This window comes from Cupressus sempervirens, chromosome 10 (genome assembly GCF_028749045.1).
Source record: "Cupressus sempervirens isolate cs-2001-9-10 chromosome 10, ASM2874904v1, whole genome shotgun sequence".
NCBI lineage: Eukaryota > Viridiplantae > Streptophyta > Pinopsida > Cupressales > Cupressaceae > Cupressus > Cupressus sempervirens.
The window spans coordinates 208,597,603-208,621,369 of NC_143127.1; the positions used below are offsets into that span (position 1 = coordinate 208,597,603).

General features: G+C 36.4%; 1 protein-coding gene across 2 annotated transcripts in view; it reads left to right on the plus strand.

The window, feature by feature from the left end:
- Nucleotides 1-23,767, plus strand: part of LOC149533365 (S-adenosyl-L-methionine-dependent methyltransferases superfamily protein) — a 225,458-nt gene that overhangs the window by 42,251 nt on the left and 159,440 nt on the right. For both annotated transcript variants that reach the window (XM_089804290.1, XM_089804289.1), the window contains exon 3: nt 16,313-16,424. In XM_089804290.1, coding sequence (XP_089660416.1) covers nt 16,313-16,424 — 112 coding nt within the window. The remainder of the gene's footprint in view (nt 1-16,312; nt 16,425-23,767) is intronic.

Consider the following 23,767-nt stretch of genomic DNA (forward strand, 5'->3'; position numbering starts at 1 on the left):
TATATTTCTGCTACTACCAACTGCGGGAGCTCATTCAAGATCAACACATAAAGGCCATGATTTAATCTTCATTGTGATCAACTAAACAGACAACTCATAACAGAAAAATAAGTGCCACTCTAACTCATCTAGGGCAAGATAATTCACCCATTACTAAAAAATGCTGGTGTGGATCTCCTCTCACATTCTTACGTTTAGACAAAAGCTTCTTTGGGTTTGCATTAATCCTATCATTTGTCTTTTCTTAGAAGCAATCAAATCTATTCTTTAAACAGATAATGACATCTAGTAAATCCTGAAATTTGTGTTTTAAAAGATCTCATAAATTGCTGGAAAAATCATCTCAATTTGATCCTAGAGGTGCAACTCTGAATCTTGAGATGAATCTACTAGGGATAGAGCTGGGTTTTTGTTGCATCAACCAATTACCCAAGATTTTTTTGTCTTAGAGCATGTTGAACCTGCAGAATTAACTCTCCAGAATTTTGTGATAGAAAATATCAAAACCAAGATGTCCAAATGAATTGCTCTGATCTCTTTTTAAAGGTTCAAATGGGTAGTTTAGATAAATCTGATTTAACCTCCTTGAAGCTTCTAGAAGAAACATTATTTAATGAAAAGTGACTTTGTAACATCTAATTTATTTTCTGCTCAATTTACTTAAAAAATATTTAATAAAGTTACTATAACATTTAATATATTATTTATGTCACTTTAATTTAATTAGTTAAAATAAAGCTAGGTTGCTGGATACACATCCTCGCTTTCTTGGCACACTTACAGTATAAGCAATGCGATTATGAGTGTTAAATGTCCTAGATAAGGGTTGGAAACTGTTCTCATATGCACCCAAAATTGGGGTAATTTAAGAGTGCTGCCAGAGATGTGTAGATTTAACTCGAGTGTCCTTTTGAGTGAAAACATGCAAAATCGTTCATCCTTGCCATTGTTTTAGCTGTTTCTTCTTGTGACATAGGTATCAATGATCATTTTGTTGGTCCGCACATAGGTGAATATACTGAGAGTGGGGGTGAATTCAGTATATCCTAGATAACTTCAACTTTTAACACCTGTCTTTCTTCACATCGGTTTGTTGGTTATTGGTAGCTATAACTTAACCAGTTAGGTTTAAGCAGAAACAATAAATACAAACATAGTGTTGGAATATTAAGGAAAGGTAAGGTGCTGGGGGGGGGGAGCGTGAAGTACCTTTAAAAATTTTAACCCTCAAAGCAATTTCAGCCTTCGAACATTATTGCTTTCTTTGCATGCATATACTTAATAACTGAATACTTGAAATGAAAGTAACCAAATTGAATGACAATAACAGTTCACATCACCAGCATTTATCAACACATTTGACACAATCATGTGGTCATGTATAAAACCCTTGGTTAGAGGGAAAACTGCGGTGGGGATGGCACCCACATCTTCATTACTGCAGTATAAAGATTGCTCGGTTATAGCAAACAATAATGTCACTTCTGGTGACTTACCCTGTTAGAAGTAATATAGAAGGCCTTTTAAAGTGTACCTTGTGGAAGGATTTTACAACACTCTTCAACTGTGTACTTGGTTAGGAGATTTTACAATAAGACTGTTAAGTCCACTGTGTTAGGAGATGTTTTGCTATAATGGTAAGAAAGCAGCAATAAAGTGATATGACAATATGCAACTTACTTTGCCTGCTCTGATCCAATCTGCTTTGTCCTATTAAATCACCTTCCTGTGATGGATTTCACCCAATCTGCCCTTGTTCATTGTTTGGTAGCTCTGTTCTGTAATAGCTTAGCCAGATCTTCAAACTGTCATTGCTCCTGTTATTTCCCAAAACTGCAGATTGGAATCAGTCTTGCCAACCTGATGTTGGGATATCCAACCGGTTATGGCCAACTTGACGGAACTGAACAGTGAAATTCGAGTTCTCTGTGCTTCTGGCTTTGCAAGGCCAAGGTGGGTGTACTTGATCCTGAATAAATCACTTAAATCCAAGATCCTTATAGCATATTGGTTAGAACACAAATATACTGAAAGCTTCCAAAATGGCAAGAATTATAGCAAGCTTTGAACTTGCAAATTATGAATTGATAATAATAAATGAATATATGAATGTTTTAAATAATTATTATGGATTATCGCAACGAATGAATATATTAATTCTTCAAGGGAAAGGTATGAAATAATTGCCAGCATATGGATTGCAGATCATGAATAACATAAAGACCAGTGCCTAATTAAATGGGCAAATAGAGTCAATATTATAAGTTGAAACGTACAACTTTATAAGTTTAATGCGCTTAAAATATAAACAATTTAGTAATCAAGATGCGACAGATCAAATATAAGGATGCAATTTTAAACTAGTCGCAGATACGGAAACAATAAATATATTTCACAATATCTACATTAGTCAAATCTAAAAATGCTATCAATGATCATGTCCACTTATCTATCATAGAAATTATTTATAAAATTAAAAATTAATTATAAAGGACACAACTTAATACTATTTCAACTCTAGAATTTAAAATAAATAATTATGCTTATAGAATATGTTGGAAATAAAAGTGCACTAGAGACACTCCTTACGGATGATCCATCCAATGCAATTTGACTCCGGAATCGCATAAAACTTTTATTGAATAATCCAACATCCAAAGGCTTAGTTCAAAAAGTCCATTTCTTTACCAATGAAAGAATGTAATATATCAAATGTGTGTATAACTTGAATATGTAGAATTTTTAGGAAATTGTATAGGAATTGTGTGTATTGTAAAATGTTACTTCTTACATCTATTTATAAATGATGAAAGGGTGCTTGATAAAACAACACATCCTTTCGTAGCACCTAATTAGAACTTAACAAATTATAACTACTCACATGATATAAAAGAAAGTTTAATTAAGCTATTAGGTTTGCCCAAAACACAACTGCTTCCACCTTCTCATAACTCCAATGGATTCTAAGAATACATTTGTTCTATCAAAAGACGATTTAAGAGGATTTTATGGTTTTGAGTCTTGACAATGTTCGAAGGGTGCAATAGAAGATCTGGAACTTTCCCACATACGAGCAGATCATCCTCCTGCAGCGTGTGTTTTCTCTACTTTGATGGTGACTCATCCTTTGCACGCTTCATATTCTCCAAGCACAATGGCACACCGGAATGCAACATGATACATTAGTAAGGCTCAGAATGTTAGCGCCATGTTCTCAAAAACCTTTTGAATTCATCCTGATAACTTTCACATTTAGCTGCATCATGAATTCCCTTACATAAAATAAATTTTTGCTTATTGATGCTTATTGGAAATAATATATCTAGGCCCGACAACATGGGAAACCTCCAATTGCAACTTGACAGCTCATAGGTGTTTTCCGGAAATAATATCTCCATTGTACACTCTATATACCTGAACCAAAACAAAAACTCATTAGATGTGAATGAAAAGAAAAGAAAAATACTTATCTATGTACCCTTGTGAGATGTGGGCATAAAAATCTATGCATGCGTATTTTCCTTTGGCTTGACACACAAACAGTTGTGTGGCAAAAAGTAATTTGAATCATAGTTGGCATAATCGCCGAATAATCGGCGAGTTTTTACTAATCGCCGAGTTTTTGGGACTGGCGAGTTTTTCTCAGATTTAATCGCCAGAAAAAATCGCCGAGTTTTTGTGAAAAATCGCCGACTAATCGCTGAGTTTTTGCAAAAAATCGGCAAGTTTTTCAGAATTTTTTTTTTTTTTTTTTTTCAAATTTTTTTTTTTTTTTTTTGGTTAAAAAAAAAGGCAAAAAGCCTATATATATTATGTAAGATAGAGAGTTACAATATGCTAGTAGAGCTAGGAAGAGGAAAATGTGATTGTAATGATGTTTTTACTTCTAGTTTGACACAAATTATTTACTATTATGCTTCCCACCATCAGCATTCAGCATGAGAATGTGATTTTGAACTCATTAGATGCATCTTCTCATTGAAATTTGCAAAAAAATGTATTTTGAATTAAATTTTAGCGGTTTTTTTAGGTTCCCGAGTTTTCCCGAGTTCTTTTTTAAAATGGCCGAGTTTTTCCCGATTAAACTTTTGGGGGGCTCGGCGAGTTTTTGGATTTGGCGAGTTTTCCAACTATGATCTGAATCATAATATTCCTCCTAACACACATCGTTTTTCACTCCCCTACACTATATTTCTCATGGTTTACGAGATGATGCTTTTGTTGCTTATTATGATTATCTCTTCCCTTATTGTTGTATAGACACCCATGCGCATACAAGTCTGTAGATGAAGGACATATAAAATTGCTTTATCTGGAAGAAGATTATATTGCTCCACAACAATGGCTCCTGCAAAGAATTAAGCACATCCTTTTATTGATTTGCTTCAATGATGGCACACTATCGACATGTATAGTACTTCTATTCCTTCTTATGAATCCACTGCTCCAGTATTAAACTTCTTTTCCAGATTATTTACCCTATTTGATCTTTCATCCATTATGGCACTCTTCAATACGGAAATCCTGAATGACATTCCCAGTGTTGTCATGAATTCATCAGATATATTGTTTGAGTTGCTGTCTAAGCATTCATTTGAAATAAAATATCAATTCATTCTCCCCTTTCTTCTGAGGAACTGGTAAGCTAACTTCAAAGTGATCTCTTTATCTACGACTTCAGATCATAGGTTAGTTATCCTCTTTTCTTCACCAATGTGTCTCTGTATCTGAACTTCAGGCCATATCTGAATATATCCTCCATCTTTTGTCTAAGAAGTTTGTATAATCAATTCCTAAACCTCGTCAAATATTTTGTGTTTCATCAATAAATTGAATCATTAAACCTGCAACATCTCTAAATATGTCCACCTTTAATATTGATGATGACGAAACATGAAATCCTTTTGACATTATTAACAATATTTGCATAATATCCTTGCCATGCATTATTTCATCAATGGAGGCGTCAAAAGTTTTGAGGCTCCATCACCTCCGACTCTTTTAGTTTGTTCTGGATCCCTCTTTATATAGGAATCTTGAGGCTTCCACCATACGTAACGTAATCAGGGTTTGGAAACTTATAGAATGCTCGATCAAATAAGTCAACAATTCTTATTCATCCTTATCATCAAGATATTATGCCTTTATTTCATTGGCTTATACTTGTACCTTGGGATCCATAAAATCACACACCAATCCCAATAAGTCTTACCTAAACTTTGCCTCGATCTTGGTAAATGTTTCCTAGTTCGGTAGGATTCAAACACATAAAATTTTGTGCAATTATAAACATTGATGTGTATCTTGTGTCACTCGGAAAAAAATGATTCATCTGCTCAGTAATATATTGCGCTGGGTATCCATATACTACTCGGTTACTACTGCGCTTAGTGCTCATTTTGTTTGATGACTTAAACTCCATTCAATGTCCATATTTTTTCAGTGTCAGGGTTCACTGACTTCTTTTGGCTTACATTAACCAACCTTACTCTTCACCATAGTTTTGTGCTAATGACAACACTTAAAGGGATTTAGGAGTAACACATAGCATCACATAACACAAGTATTTGGCTCATGGAAACCCAGCTAGGGTGAAAACCACAGTGTTGAGACGACCCTCACAAAGTTCGCACTCTCCTGAAGTGCATCTGATCAAGAACTTATCTCTGTTACAAGTTTGCAAGGACACTACTAAGTGCTTGAACTTGTTAAAGTCCACCCTCAACGGGATTTTTTGTCATAATGTTTAGAAAACAATAGAAAAAATGATCTAAGCAGAATAGCTACTTTATTTAGCTTTGATATAGATCACTTTGATGCTCCTCGAACTTGTCTGCAACTTTTCTCTACTCTCCCTCAACTCTCCAACTGAGACACGATTGCTTACATTCTTGTCTCTACTAGCTACTACATGCTTCATCACTTGTGTTGATTGGGCACACTGGCTTCTCCTCAACACTATCTTTCACACTCTGTTCTTGACTTCTCAATGTCACCCTTCTCTCCTTGAGATTATAGTTAGCTCATCTCCATGACACTTTTGCTATTCAATATGCAATCTAATATTTATCCTTGAAACAATGTTCTCTTATATGATCTTTACGCGCTTTGCTTGAAACCCTAATCCGTGGATTCAACTTTTGAATTCTCAAGCCTATGCTTAGCTTGTACTCTTGTTATTGTCTTGTGTCGTTCTTGTTTGATGTACCAGGTACAAATAGAAGGCATGGATGTTCTCTAACTTTGATGGCTTGCATTGCTGGAAATAATTTAAATTTGAATTCTTTCGCTCGTCCTCGATGTGACAACACCATCACCATTAAGTGTAATTTCAGGTGCCTTATTACTTCTTTGTGATGTGTTAGTCATGGGTATCTTACCATTTGCTTCCTCCTACTATCACTGCTTAACCTTTCTTAATGACTAGTGGTCACACCACCTTTCTCGCATTCTTGACATCATTCTTCATATTCATGCGAACTTAGCATGACTTTGTCTAAGTGTGGTTGCCCTTTTTCACTGCCTCTGCTTGGCTTGTCCTTCTCATTCCTTCGGTCACACCCTTGAACTAGAGTTGCACATATGTACTCATAATGCTTCACCAGTCCTGGCTTCATACTGGTTGATGATCTATCTTTACCTTGACATCAATGACAACTTAGTCATAGCTGGTTACACATGTATCTCAACTGGTTGGTCCTTTAAAATTTTGTCAATTATGCCAACACATTGTAGGGTTTGTGATTGGTTTGTTAGAAATTTCTAAGGAATTGACATCAAGGAAGCTAGGAACACGTACCAAGGTAGCTGGAATTGCATATCCTACAAATTTAATTTGCTTCCGACTAAGTTGCCAGTTTAGACTTCGATATAGATACGGGTTCAAGGTTTAGGTTCGAACTCGTCCAATTTTTTTGGGTTGGGTTTGGATTCGTTACAATTTTTTTTTGTAATGCATACACACACATAGAGAAGCAAACAAGTTCATACACAAATGAAGGCAAGAAGTTTTTCTTTTCATTCACAATTGCATAAATGATATATACATATAAAACAACCCTTTTGGTCTTCTTAGTGGTCACTTTTAGGGTTGGAGGGTAAAATAGACCTAAGTTGGCAAAAAATCTTAGTGAAAAAGTCAATAAAAATGAAGTTTTCAGTCAAATTTGCCCTGAATTTGTTTTGGGTTCCTTTGTCCAAATCAAAAGTCTTCAATATTTGTCCAAAATTCTTGCAGGGTTCTTTTGAGAGAATCTGAGCAAATTTACCTAAGTATGACAAAATGTTTAGCGAATTCGAACTAAATCCGACTTTCCAGTGAACCGACTTCCGAATTCCACCTTGCAGGAGTGAATTTGGTAACTTAGGTTTCCGATGAGAATTATAATCTATAAAACTTTTTTCTTTTAGTTTTTGATTAATGTTTATAATTTTATTGATATGTAATATATGTAGCATGATTTTAATACTAGAATTGATATAAATAACAATATTTTTAAAATAGATAAATAATATCACACATTTAAATTAAAGATTTTGATAAATGAATATAGCATATTTTAATTATCTTTTCTTCTTCTTCTGATCAATACATTGTGGAATGAGGGTTCACTCCCATGTAGCATTGAGACCAAAAGGAGAAGAAAACTTCAGACTCGAGACTAGGGAGAAATATGATAGAGAGAGCGAACAAAATGAGACAACTACGACAAACCAATTTAACCGTCCACAAAATCAACTCAAGCTAATATGCAAGAAACATGGGAGGTCAAGCTTCCTTTTGTTGTTGCTTGCTCCTGGTAAGAAACTCTTGCATAGCCCATTCTATGACACCATCAATCAGGTCCAAAGTTTCCATCCTTAGCTTTTCAACTTCATATTCCTCAGCTCATGTCCGTCACTCTTTGAAATTGTGATATTGCTATCAAGATTTAACTATGTAGTTTTGAGTCAAACTCAATGACCCATGTTTCATGAGTAGTGGTTCGACAAACACATCTCTCATGAGAATGATGGAACACTTAGCACTCATTGCATCTAGGTGATGTTCATAGAGGTGAAGCGTGAAGACTTCCTAGGTCAGCCATCCCAATACCACTCCAACTCAAGCGTGCTTAACCATTGAGCTTCCTCCATGGTTAAACCCACTTTGCTTGCAACACCATTTGCGACTTATCACTCTTTGGGATGTTTGTCTTAGTTATCTTGTAGTCGAGGAAATGGTGCGAAAGTTTGTATAGGTCAAAACATCAACCTGCTCCAAAAGATAATCAAGCTCTACAACCAATGCCAAACATCTCTCCTCATGCCAGAGGACAAAGAAATATCGTAGTGTTTTGAAGCAATATTATCCATCTGATCTAAAACAACCATTGCATAAGTAGAAGGAAGGGCTGAGTTCTCAAAACCTTCCCCCAAAAACGCATAGTCTATTTGGTCTAGTGAGAGATTTTTCATGAAAACACTGCAATTTCTTCAAATGACATCAGCTTATAGGCCTCCTTCCTTGTGAACCCAGCTCTTGAAACTTAGAGCACGAAGATCATTTATAACTTTTACATGGCAGCCAACGATTTTGTGCCCTAGCTTATTGCATTTGAAGCAATCCTCAAGAAGCCCTTTGTAATTTAGATATTGCAGCCATAAGCCCATAGAAGAATTCATATGACTCGTGTGGTAGAGGCCTAGAGATATCAATTAGGGCGCATACTACGGTGAGCCTTTTTATAGCCAAGGAGGAATCATCCTCAACCTTGATGAGAATTTCAATATGGTTGATTAGGGACTCAATTAGCTAGACATTGCGCATAACCAAAGGTAAGTAAAGTGATTTGACCATTTGTAGGATCAAAAAGGAAGACCAAGGGGTCACAAAAAAACTAGTTCCACCATAAAATCAAGGCCTATTGTGTAGGAAAAACCTGCAACCTTCAGAGTTTAGAAAAGTTACAAGAAATTGTGGTCCAACAAATTCTTTAAAGGAGTCGTTAGGCTCTATTTTTACTCTAGGCTAAGAACTCAACCATAGACAATGTCTTCCCCACAGCTCGAAAAACTAGCCCCGAGTTCTAATTTCTGCCAAAACCTTTGAAACACACTTGTTTGAAATGTAAGAACCCAAGGGCTCAGAAGCTTGATTTACTAGTGCTACCCACAAAAAGGGGTTGGGAAGAATGAGAAATCTCTGGTAGAGGTGGGGGATTAGGAGCAAGGGAAATAATTTCTTTGGTCCTTACAAGCTGATGTACTTGTTGAACATTAGTTCTTAAATCAGCAAAAGATTTTGCCCTCAAAATCTGATCTTTGCAAAATGAAGTAAAAGAACGAAAAAGATTTGTGGTATTGTTGCATAGCTTGGAATTCTTGTCGGTTTGCTTCTTCAAAGCCTTAAGCAGAGAACCAGAGAGACAACCCAAATCAGAATGGCCAGCGTGACCTTGCCCTAGCCCTGCTTTGCACACCTTGCTCCGTCTTCGCTCATCCTTTTGAGATCTTCTTTCATCATGTCTTCTTGACTTTCCTCCCTTGTGGTGTAGCTACTTACCATCTGTTCACTTCTTTGGAGCTTGTAACTTGCATGTTTTGCTTTGCAATGTGATTATAATTCCAAGTAGCAACTATATATATTAACTATCAACAATAAATAATAGTGAAATTTTTTAACCTTTATATATAAAATTATAATAAATCAAATTATATTATAATTAAAATATATTAACGATGATTAGTAGTTATGAGTTTATATATATATTTCTAAACTGTTAATTATTCTTAATGTATCTTTATATATATATATACAGACACACACACACCAACCAAAAGAATATTAGAATAATCTTTAATGCTCACTATTGTAGCTTATTGTAAATATTAGAATGTTTCTAATATTTAGGTGTAGTCTAGAATAGATTGTTTCTATTCTATTCGATTCTCCTTTTGTATATATAGATCATTTTGATCTCTGTTTAATCAATGAAGTATTCTGCCATTTATGTTTGTAACATGGTATCAAAGCTAGAGTAATTTTTTGAAAAAAATTATAATTTCTTTATTGAAATTATCTGTTTTGTTTTTTCAAAATTTCTCTCTGAAAATCGCGATTCCTTCTGTTGCGTCTGGTTCGACTTTGAAATCCATGACACATCTCTGGTCTTTCCTTGGAAAAATCGTGGGTATTCCTCCCTTGCAACATCGAGGATTTTTTCTTTGAGATTCATGGCCTCCTCGTGGTCGATTTGTTTACTAATAGTGGTTCAAATCGCATCTGAAAGTCGCTTCTGCAAATCGTCTACAAAATTGCGGTTTTTGCTGGGCGTTTTTTTCTCTACATTTTTTTGCTATGCGTTTTCTCCTTCAAATAACAATCTCGACCATTTGAGGAGTCAAATCTCTACTTTTTCTGGGTGGTATCTGCCCCTAGTTGAACTTTGCAACAAAAAATCAACCTTTTCTTTTCAAGAAATTGCCAATTTTTTTCAATTTTGACCTACTAAGCCGTCAGCTAGGGTTTTGCCTGAAACCCTAATTTTTGGGGTCGAATTTTTTTCTAATCGCATATTCTTTGTGGGTTTTTCGAGATCTTAAATGGGTCTTCATCATATTTTTGTGGGTGCCTCGATTTTTGAGCCAACGGATCCGAATTTTTATAGCATATTATTTTTGGGTTTTTCGAGCTCTTGTCCATGTACTTCTCCGTTTTTTTGGGTCTTTCATTTTCTCACCTCGAAGTTTGTGCCATTTGACATATTCGCATATTATGACCATTTGTATTAGTAGCATCAGAAGTCAGAGTCAATTAGCAGACAAGCCAATGCTGCCCAACACTCAGAGCAGAAAGAATCTATCTACCATGCCTTTATGGCCAGCATACCTACAAATCATGTGAAATCTTGTGCTTGGTACATAGATTCCGATGCCTCCCGACATGTCACTCACAGGCGTGATTGGTTTGTTGAATTCACTCCCTATTCTAACTCAGTAATTTCTGGAGTTGGCAAAGAATACAATATTGTTGGCAAGGGCAATATTCAGATTCAATCCAGAGGAAAAAGACTCATGTTCCTCAATGTATGTTATGTTCCTGGCATGAAACATAATCTTTTGTCTGTTAGTCATATTATAAAGCACTCCCCTCAGTTGGATGTCGTTTTCAGTGGAAATAAGTGTTCGATTATTGATCGTGCTTCTCGCACTACACTTGTTGTCGGTCTTGAGGATCATGGCATTCATAGGCTTGTAGATTCAGGCGATTCCCTTGAGCATGCCTTCATCGCCAAATCATCCACTCTCAGCAGCCTTTGGTGTCAACGATACGGTCACCTGAACATTCAATATCTAGCACAACTTGCTTGGAATAATTTAGTCCATGGCCTACCTGATATCCAGACCCAGAACCATCACGATTGCGGAGCTTGCCAAGCAGGGAAGCAACATAGGACACCATTTAAGGATGGTGAATCATGGCGAGCATCTAAAGTACTCCTGCTGATGTATGTGGTCCTATAAATACTCCTTCTGTTATTGGGAATAGGTACTTATTACTCTTTGTGGATGATTTCAATCGCAACATGTGGGTGTATTTTCTTAAGCAAAATCAGATGTTTTTCTTGTATTTCAGTAGTTTAAAGCCCTAGTATAAAAAGAGTCTGGTTTCCCCATCCGTACTCTTAGGATCGATAATGGGGGGGAATTTTGTTCTTCTGCTTTCTCTGCCTTCTGTACTACTCATGGCATTAGATGTTAGTTCACCACACCTCACACCCCTCAGCAAAACGGTGTTGTAGAGTGTCGAAATCGTACCATCACAGAAATGGCTAGGGCTATGCTAGAACATAGAAATGTTCCCAGAAAATATTGGGCAGAAGTAGTATCCACAACTTTCTACCTTCTTAATTAGTCACCCACCCTTGCAGTTAACCATAAGACTCTTGAGGAAGCCTGGTTTGGTCGTAAACCTAGGATCAACCATTTGAAAGTTTTTGGCTCTCTAGCATATGTGTGGATTCCTAATGCCAAACCCACTCAGCTGGATTCCAAAGCAAGAAACTCATGTTTACAGGATACAGTTCCACACATAAGGCCTATAGACTGATTGATGTAAACATTGATCGTTTAATCTTCAGCCATGATGTTGTGTTTGATGAGGAACTCAGACCATTTCAGCTCTTCGCCTCCCCACTGCATTCCGAGATTCCGTCTTCAACAATCTCTGACTTGGGTCCTTCTATTTTATATGAGTCATCTGATACTACTGATACACCACCTCAGCCACCTCCAGATAATACAACTCTTGCTTCTGTTCCTCATCCAGCTATTTCGACAGCATCTGATATTGGCTCCTCTACTCTACGGCCAAAATGGTGGGCTCAAACGATTAGTGATCTTCATCCTGATGAACTCATTGAGGGTAGAACCTCCAGAAGTAAGAGCATTCAGCACAACATAGTTAATGTTGCGCTTATGGCCAACATCCACAATATCCCTGAGCCTCAGATATATGCAGAGGCCAAAGGAATTCTAGAATGGGAACATGCAATGGATGTTGAGCTTCAGAATCTTCAAAAGAATCACACTTGGGTTCTTTTAGATCTTCCTCCAGCAAAGAAACCTATTAGCTGTAAATGGGTCTATAAGGTCAAGTACCATGCAGATGGTACCTTGGACAAATACAAAGCCAGACTTGTTGCTCGAGGATTCACCCGACGCGAAGGTATTGACTATGAGGAGACTTTTGTCCTGATAGCCAAGATGAGCACTATTCACATTCTTCTTGCTATTGTAGCTCAGTATGGTTGGAAAGTTCATCAGATGGATGTAAAGAGTGCTTTTCTCAATGGTGAAATACAAGAAGAAGTCTACATGATGCAGCCCCTAGGTTTCAAGGTTGCCGGTTTGGAACCAAAAGTATGTAGACTCCAGAAGGCCATCTATTGTCTTAAACAGGCCCCTCGGGCGTGGTACATAAAGATTGATTAGTACTTGGTTAATCAGGGATTTCAGCGCAGCCCGTCAGATAGTAATCTGTATATTAAACACTCTGGTAATGATATTCTTTTTCTTGTTGTCTATGTGGATGATCTGATCATTACTAGGGGTTTAGAACATTTGATTTCAGATATCAAATAGGATCTATGTAGAAATTTTGATATGATTGATCTCGGATTGCTTCATTATTGTTTAGGTATTTAGGTTTGGCAGACTAACAATAGTATTTTTATGTCTCAGTCCAAGTATGCTAGAAATTTGGTTGACAGGTTTCGAATGCAGGATTGCAAACCTGCTTCCACTCCTATGGGGACTCGTCTGAAATTGTCCGCACAATCTGATTCTCCTCCTATAGATGAAACACTCTTTAGGCAGCTAGTAGGTAGTCTCATCTACCTTACTACTACTAGACCTGATCTCAGTTTTGTAGTCAGCTACATCTCACGGTTCATGACGAACCTCAAGACTGATCATTGGATTGCAGCAAAACGTGTGTTACGCTCTGTACATGGTACTTCAGATTATGGTCTTCTTTACACAAGGAGTACTACTCCTCAACTTAGTGGATTTACCGATTCCGATTGGGCTGGCTCAGTTGATGATAGGAAGTCTATTTCTGGCTATGTGTTCAGTCTCGGATCTGCAGCAGTTACCTGGACCAGTAAGAAGCAATAGGCACATGCACTCTCCTCTACAGAAGCAAAATATAGAGGAGCTGTCAAGGCAGCTTGTGAAGTAGTTTGGCTCCGTCAGATGCTTGTAGATATGCATATTCCTCAAGCAGGTCCGACTTCTTTGTTTTCAGACAATCAGGCAGTACTCAAACTTGCCAAAAACTCAGTGTTTCATGAACGAACCAAGCACATAGAGCTTCATTGCCATTATATCCAACAGTTAGTAGAAGATGAATCTATTCAGTTACTCTATGTCCCTGCCTCAGAGCAACCAACAGATATTTTCACAAAACCCCTTGGTCCTGACAAGTTTGTTAAATTCAAGGGATCTATTGGTGTAGTAAATAGATTGAGCATTAGGGGGGGGGGGGTATTAGAATAATCTTTAATGCTCAATATTGTAGCTTATTGTAAATATTAGAATGTTTCTAATATTTAGGTGTAGTCTAGAATAGAAAGTTTCTATTCTATTCGACTCTGCTTTTGTATATATAGATCATTTTGATCTCTGTTTAATCAATGAAGTATTCTGCCATTTACGTTTGTAACAAAGAATCAATTAAGGTCTTAAAATTCCTCTAATTTTGTGGCTCTCAAAAGCTATTGGGTGCTTATTTTTAAAGTAGCAAAAATTTACCTTGTTGAACTAAACCATGTTAAGGATCCTTTCTTTGTTAAATGGGTCAAGGGTGTTGTCAACAAAGAGAAACCTTTAATAAGTCTTTTATAGTAGCTAAAGAGGCCAAATAATTCTCTTTGTTGAGTCAATCTTTTTGTGAAGTTGATTGCTCGAATCTTCTCTTTGTCTACTTATACCTGGAGCATTGATAATATTCAAGCAAAACATATCGGTCATTCCAAATTAACATTGTACTCTTTAGCAAATAATGCTTGTGCCTGTAGAATGCCCAAAACTTCATCCAAATGTCTCAAATGTTCCTCCCAAGTCTTGTAAATAATTATGTTATTGAAGAAAACCAGAATAAGCTTCCTCAACTACTTATGAAGAACTTGTTTCATACATGATTGGAAGGTGGTTGGTGTATTAGTCAAGCCAAATGGCATTACAAAAAACTTGTAATATTGATAATGACACCTAAGACTTTTCATATATCTTCTTTGCAAACTCTAATTTGAGATACCCCAATCTAATGTGTATTTTTTGAGAATAGATTGAGCCATGCAACTCAATCACCAACTCAATGCTTCATGGAATTGGGTATTTGATTTTTAATTGTATTTTTGTTTGTCTACACACATTCGCATGCCTCCATCTATTTCCTTGACCAAGACTACTGATGAAACAAATGGGCTCAAACTAAGTCTAATATGATACATATTAAGAAGCTCAATTAGGGCCTTCTCTATCTCTTGTCTGTCTTCTAGGATGGCAATAAGGAGTGGTAGTCTCAGGTCTTTTACCCTCTTCCAATCCTAGGACATGCTCAAACCTAGTACTAGGTGGCGCTCTAGAGTGATTTTTTTTTTTGGGCTTATCCATAATAGATTGGACATCTGCATGATATGTATTATATTCCCTTAAAGAGTCTGCAGTAGTTACCAAGCATCGGGCTGCCCATGAAATGGTACCAGCCTACAAGGAGAACACTACAATAGCTATGGATTGTGGCTTTCTGGTTTTAGTCAACATAGTTGGAATGGAAGAAAAGACAAACGATTTTTCCCAAGACACTGTTGAGTAATCGTAATCAAACATTATGATGAAATGAATGAGGGTTTGTTCCTTGTGGATTCATGACACTTGAGGGCTACCTGACTTTTGTACTGTTCTTGTTAAATCAATCTACTTTTGTCTTTGAGGAGACAAATTTGTTGAGTTGTGCTTAATTTGCATGTTTCTCGACCCTCTCTTTTTAATTGTTTGAGTCTTGCTTGTTTTCCTCTTCCTTTTCATTTCTTCGATCTTTCAGCCAGCATATTCCTCTCTTTCTTGACTTTTTGATGGTGTAGAAAATGTGAGATACTGATCTAATGCCCAGACTGTATCCTAGAAAAGTGACAAATCCCAAGGTGTGTATTAGATTATTGCATAATAACACTGACAATATAATATATTTAATGGTATGGTTGTTTCCTCAATCATAACGTGATTTACCATACCTGACCTATGACAGAGAGTGCATGCTGGTAACCATGTCATCAGTCCTCATATATGGGGTGCTTAAGGAGAGGATAAGATAGCTGGGAACTCCGCACTCATGTTGAGAACAACACCTTTTGTAAAAAAATGAAAAAGATATTACACCATTGTGATGCAATTATATGATTCATATTCAATTTCTAAGTACAAATTGACAGTCATAAAACTGCGACTTTTGGCATTGCTTACTCAAACTTCAATTGTTATAGATGTTTTGATCAAGTTTTAAAAAGTAGAGTTCTGCTGTAGTATTGATTTTTTTCTGGTCCATTTTTTTTTGTTGCCACATGTAGATCTTGGTGCTGTGTTCATCAGAGATGGTCGTTGACTGAGATTTTTGTAAATTGCTATAGGCATATATATGTGTGTTTGCGTGAGTGTATATTTGAATTGCTCAAGATACTGATTGCAGTGACAAATATTGCAGACTTCATAAATTCCCTGATTCTAATAGAATACTGCCAAACTTACTAGTTACATATTTTTTCTTTAGTGGGAGTGGAGATGTCGGGCAAAACTTGCAGTGCGTGGTACATCAGAGAGACCACAAATCGGACTTTATGAAGAGGGTACACATAATGTTGTGGATATTCCTTCTTGCCGAGGTTTGTAATAATGGTAGCTTAAGGTCTTTTGTTTTATTTATCTTGATTGTTTATTTTGTCACCGTCTTTTGTTTGTATGTATTTGAGTCCAAATGAACTTCGGTGGGAAAAATGGAAAGCTTTTGCACTGCATCATGGCTTGCTTTGATATAATGTCTTCTTGAAATTCAGTTTTTGAATAGGTCAGTTATTTTTCCCTGATTTTGCAGTGAAGAGAATTTAAGTGCTGAATATAGGGAAGGGAATTCCTCTACTTTAAACATCATATTTTTGAGGAATCTGCGGGTTTTTGGGAATACAGATTAATTTTGCCACAGGAAATTTTAGGTTGAGCTATTGTTTAATAGCCAAGTGGCCAGTATACAATGTTCAACTTCCTATTATTTGTCTCTTACATTCTTTAAAATTGATCTTGTTCTAAGTCTATTTGTGAGTAATTTTAGTTCAACTCTCTTCGGATCTTGTAAAATGAATACAAAGTGGAAAGTTGACAGGAAATTAAAAATCATTAGCTGGCACCTGGAGTAGGTTCTGTTGTTAAATATTGTAATGAGAACATTAGCTATAAAAAATGCTTTGTTGCTGACAAAACTTTGCTATTAGTTTTTGAATTGTTGGCATAGATAGAGGGCTTTGGATTATGTATAGTTTGGTTTGATATCTCTCTTAAATGACGAGTTTTGGTTGGCCAATGAATGAATAGTAAGTCAGAAATGGGGGTAATGGCTGATCTGATAGATGTGTCCTGTACCAAAAACTTGCACTATTTCGTATCTTAGTCAACAATAATTTGATGCTGTTGCATATATGGTAAGAGTTGGAGTAAGCCGAATTTTGTACAAATCATCTTTGGAATAGCCTTGCTTATAGGGAGCACATCAATTAATTTATCTTGTTAATGAGGCATTATGTCTTCTTTTATACCTTTGGATTGAGAGACACCAACAAGTTGAAATAAGGGTGCTGCAATAGTGTGATGGAAGGTGTTGTCGGGAAGAGGAAGATCAATATAATGATAGATTCTGAGAAAAATTAACACCCTTGAGCCCATATACAAGTAGATAAGATAAGATAAGATAAATATATTAATGTCCAACAAAAGACCACAAAAAGGTCTATGGGACTGAAAGATTACAGCATGATATTTGACAACAACAGGACCACCAAATGGTGTCCGAGAAAAGAGAGCAACAAAAACAAGAGGAATAAGAAAGATACAGAGAGCGGCAGCAACAAGGACTAGGAGTCCTTTCCAGGCAAAAATAAGTCAGCTACCGAAGGAGAAGACTGTGGATGTATAGAACCTCTAGTTAGCTTCTGCGAGCTCGTGGAAGACTGTGTCCGGGGTCTGACAGATCTGGAGTGACCATAGGATCTGGTAGAACTAGACGACCTCTTCACACCGCGTAAAGGAGATAAGGGTGTCAAAAAGGCAGTAATGAGCTGATTAGATGAATGTCAGTAAGGAAGAAGTGACTATAAAGTACTATCCCGAAGCAAGGTAGCCTCCTAAAGATAAAGTGCAAGACATCTCTGATCACAGTAGCTAAAGAAGTTTGAAAGAGAAGAACAATCCTGAAACAAGTAGTAAAATCTCCCTTTGATCTCATAATAGACAGGGCAACGGAAAATAAAGTGAATCTTAGTCTTGACCTCTTGTAAAGTACACAATTTACAAATCTGCTCTCCACTGTCAATATGATGGTTAGTTTGAGCCCGAAGACAGTGAGAACCGACCTTGAAGGATCCTAGGGAGATACGTAGGGCATGAGACCACCGCCGAGGTAAGTAACTAGAAAGAACAATAATCCCATTACAGATCTCCAAAAAGTGCTCTGCATAAAAGGTCATCCTTGGACGTAACCCATTGGGCGGGCTAGTCTAGGTAGTGATGATAGACTGTCTGTATATATCTAAAAGAAGATGCTATTGGTGTTAGGGAGAACAATGAGGAATAGAAAGATTTATTCAGCTTGTGCAATAGAGAGTAAATGTAGAAGTCACAATTGGTAGTCAATAATCTATATCTAGAGTAGTGGTTGGAACTCTGAATCTTGAGACAAACAGAAAATAGATTTAATAACTGGAAAAAGTAAAAACATTTGCTTAATCAACAACAATTTTGACTTGGTTGGCCTAGGAGGTGTTGTACAAGAGTCCATGGATGAATAAAAGCTGATTGATGAATCCCTTGGCAAGAGAGAATTTTCTTCCACGAGAACAATCCTAGTGACTTTTCTAGGTAGATTTGATGGGCATCTTTATGAAAGCATAAAGGTATTGAAGACTTGCTAGTCAATGATGATGATTCAAGAAGTCTAGAACAACCGAGAGGATGAATGAAGTAACTTATGAAAGGTAGGATGAGCAAAGTGTTGCATGAATTGCTTGAATCAAGGGAAGAGTTGGAGCTTAAGGCATGTCTGAAAATTTTGTGAAATAATTCGAACATGCAAGATAGGATTTTCAAAGGAAAAAGATTGCCCATGAGAAGTGTTTAGAGACTATTAAAGTGATGATTGAAAGAGATCAATAAAATGATGTTTTGAGTCCTAGTATAGGAATAGAAAACTACCAAATTTTGTGCAAAGATCGGATTTAAGGCTTTCTCTAATATAGTAGGTTATTCATAACAATCTGGATCACCAATGGACATATTGATGAACGACATTAGTGACAGTTGTTTTGGACCATTCTTAGTTGTTGATGAATGACGAGTACATAGACACAACTGTGGAAGAGTGGAACACTTTGGAGAAATATTGGAAATCATTAGAGAAAGAATTCAAATGCTTGGAGACAACCACAAAATTGTTGCTGAAGTTTACAACACTTGACAAGAGAAACATGTGGGTCTATAATAGACAGCTCAATATTATTGTAGCATCTTGAGAAAGAACCAGCCATTTTATTTCGTATAAATGGTAATCCATCAAGGCATTAATGCATTGCTTATGGAGAATAATAAAGCTGGTCCTACCCTTGTTGCTCTAGGAATTATACAACAGGGAAATGCTCATTGAAAGTGAGGACAAGACATCAATGTGCATGAGAATAAAGAGTTGTGACTTTAATTAAGTAATTGTAGTGGACTAATGTATGTAGAAGCTCTCAAGAAAGACATGATGAGATTAGTGTAAGGGGTTAAAGGAGGGTAGAAAGAAGTAAAATGAATATATGTGGCATGATGACTTGAAATGTTATGCCCCACTAAAGGGATCAATTAAGAACCCATAGCCTATTCTTTGTTCCCCTCAATCAATAAGGGCTTATAAAAGAAAAAATAATGTTTTAAGTTTAGCTCAGTTATTTCATTTCAAAAGGGTAACTTAAATATTATTGTAGGGCCTATGTAATATTTAAAAAACTCTAGTTGATGTGTAACTCACAAAGTGCCATTTGATATTATCTCAACGTATTTTCAAATATTTTGAATGTTTAAAGTAAATAAAAAATCGAATAAAGTAAATCAAGGGCCCAAAGTGGATGCCTATGAAACAGAAGTCAAGCCGGAAAGTAATATCTGATTTTGTCATTTTGTTTTTCCTTACAATTTTGAGTTTCTAGAATTCAAGGACAAAATCTCTTAATGTGGCAGATTTGGAAGACAACTATCCTCTTGGTTTCCAATTCTGAATCCTCTTATCCCTTACAAATGATTCTATTTGGAGATCACAATTGTGCTGATTTGTTGAAGAATAATTAAGGATTTGAAGTCATTTTTAGTTGCTATAGTGCTGCTATTGTGTGAAAGGCTATCATTTCATTCCTATTGCTGCTGTACAACTATAGATTTGATGATTTGGAAGAGATTTGATTCTAAATGATGTTCATAAGAGTTTTGATACCCAAGTTACTAATTTTGATATATATGTGTGTGTATGTTATGCATATATGTGTGTGTATATGTATATATGTGTATGTATATACATGTATGTATGTACATATGTATGTGTATACGGATACATACATACATATTTGTATGTATGTATATATATGTGTGTGTGTGTATGTATATATTTACATATGTTGGTTCTGCCGTTTTCATTTGTGTTTGTTGTTTCCATTATGCATTGTGCAAAACATCGTATTTTCACATTTATTTGCAGGTTCCTAGACTAGCTGTTGGATTGTCGCAGCCATTAGGTTGCCACAACTCTGATTGTAATGCCCCCTCTTTAAGCCTATTCAGTGTAGTGACTTTTGGCATGTTGCTAGGGTTCTTGTAGGCTAATGTGGTTGATTAGGAAACTCCATAGTTCTTGGAACCATTGCAGCTTAGTTCTTTCAACATTTTTTTCGTTGTCAGTGATATTTGCGGGGATGCTTTTAGAAGTGTTTTTGGGCACTTGATTTGCACTTCACTCTTCTTGGAGTCATTGCTGTATTTAGAATGGCAATGGTTTTGTCATGTCCCCTAGTCTCCTCCAATAGTATTTAATAATAAATATAATAAAATAAATGAATCAATTTAATAATAAATTATAATGTAATTTATTATTAAATAATACAAGATAATATAATATAATATTATAAACAAATATAATATATTATCAATCAAAGATTATATAATATAATAATTATAATAATTATAATATAATGAAACTCTTAATGTGTGAATAAATAAAAATAATATTATCTATTAGACCTGCCTCTTCAAGGCGTCTATTTGAAATAATATAAAAGACAATCATGATGGAATGAGATAGGGGGAGAAGAAGGGAAGATAGGGAAAAAGACAAGGAGTGGTGATAATTATTCGAACTCACCCATGAATGAGAAAGATATGAGAGAACATACAGAGACATAGGAAATACAAATTTGTAATAAAAACATCCACTCATGCAGAATTTAAGAGACGGAGACTCAAACATGACAGGAGGAATTATGGTAGACCGATTCCACTACATGAGAGGAATTAGAAAATAATACAAATATTAGTAAAGAGAACTACGACAGTGACAATATACATTAGCAAGCAAATCAGGATATTCGACATGATTTCTCTGTGTTTTGTATAAACAGTTCAGATCGAATGGGATAAGATGACAGGAGACTACACACAATCACTTACATGACCAAATAGTTTCAGTGATAACAAGATATACATTCAATTCTTTGATATTCATATGATTTAGTCAATCACAACACCCTTAAATCATAACGTGCAGCACAAAGAAGAAGCATTAAAGTTGAAGCATTTGCAGGTCTTCAAAACCAATAATATAGTCACCAAATTCATTGGACACAATCACAACATAATTGCGGTGGCTGTTAAGAAGAAGGTGGAGATGTTCAGACTTATTCAGAACTAGAAGTGATGATATACAAACTAGATAACCATCGAAAATTGGAAGAGAAGATTACTGGTCAGTAACAGGAAGATTTTGGAGATTTTTGAACAGTCAAATGAGCAATAATAAATACCTAGCAATCGATGGATGAAGTTCTATAAATTTATATTATCTAAATAGGGAACAGTGGCATATGTTTATATTAGGATCTCAGAACATTGGCATGCTATATATGATATAAGTTTATACCAGTGACAAGATGACATAGAGAGTATCACAGTTTAGAAAAATGAATATTAACAGCGACCAAAATTGAAAAGGAATATATGATCGGAAAAATAAACTGTTGGCAGAAATGAATACATTCAGCACCTAAAATATGATCTTAAAGAATCAGAGATGACGTTACAGGCAGACATCCCATTCGGCAGAATCAAAATATTCACATAGCAGCTGCAGGGAGAAAGAAAAGAATATGAAATGATGACAGTGAATGGTACTAGTATAGATGTTGCCATCAGGAGTCCAAATGATCATATCAACACAAAGCAAAGCCCTGTCACAGTCATATACAGTGATTAAATTAATTATTAAGCATTGAACGTGTAATGTTCTAGTCCTCTATGATCAGAACAGAACAAACAGTAAAATAATGGTGGGTGGTATACTTGTGTGGGTGAGGTACGGATGCTGTACGGCATCAAGAATGTTGCTCAGGTAAGTGTGTACGGGAGGCCATAGGAGGCTGTATGGGATGCCATAGGAGGCCTTACGGTAGCCAAACTTGACTGCACGGAAGATGCTTGGCCATACGTTTGATAGGACAATCCCTACGGTGTTTGGAGGAGTATGTTTGTTGGCCGTACGACGGATACAAGCAGGGCCATATAGGAGATTTTAGAAGGCCGTAGGGTGGATACAAGCAGGGCCGTATAGGAGATTGTAGAGGGTTGTACGGTGGACACCAAATGTGGCCGTACGGACGATTTCAGAGGGTGTAATGTGAGTCGTACAATGTAGGTGTCTGTGTCCGATGATGTGGTCTAGATGAAGTCGGTGTTGGTGGGGATCAAATTACTAATACAACCAAGATAAAACTCGAAACAAGAAATGGAGAGTGAACACAGTAACATTCAATTGATATTCGCAATATGATGGTGCTCCGATTTGCCAGATTTGAGCGAAGTATTACAGGCAACGAAATAGGGTGAGGGTTGAATCCCACCGAAATTGGAATAGCCAAGCAGGGAAGATATTTCACTTCTGAAATGGCGAACAACAGAGAATCCCAACTGGAATTCGCAGTACAAAGAAATAATTCAAATTGCATACCTAAATACTACCTACAATCTGTGCTTAAATACCCGCCGAGAAAACTTTCCAAGGGTGTAGAAAGATAACCGACGACGGCACAAACTACGAAACAAAACAAAAATGGGTCCGAGATATATTAAATCAATCGGCCCATTAACAATAGTTTGATAAATAATTTATTTTATAACGAGAACATTACAGTCCTCCCGTCCCAAATTTTGCTTGTCCTCAAGCAAATGCAATGCCGGGTGCTGGAGAATGTGTTTGCCTTGCCACGTCGTGTCATCCAATGGCAAGTGTTTCTAATGCACCAAATATTCCTTCACCATGGGGTTCCAGCTTCTTCTTATGTACTTTGATGATCTCAGTTGGTTCCAATATGAGCTTTCCTTCTTCATTGAGTGGTGGACGATTTGTGGCTACTGTGACGTTCTGCCCCACGGCCTTCTTTAGGCATGAAACATGAAAGAAGTTTTGAATACGGCTTCCCTCCAGACATTCCAGCTCGTAAACAACTTCTCCAATGCGACAAACTACGCGATAGGGGCCATAAAATCGTGGCTTCAATTTTTCTTTTCCCTTTTCCTTCAATGAGGATTGTCGATATGGCTGGAGCTTGAGATAAATCAAGTCCCCTACCTTGAAACTCCTCTCCATTTGGTGTTTGTTAGCGTACATCTTGTGATGATTCTGTGCCCATTGTAAGTTTTCCTTCAGGTATCGTAGGATGTCCTG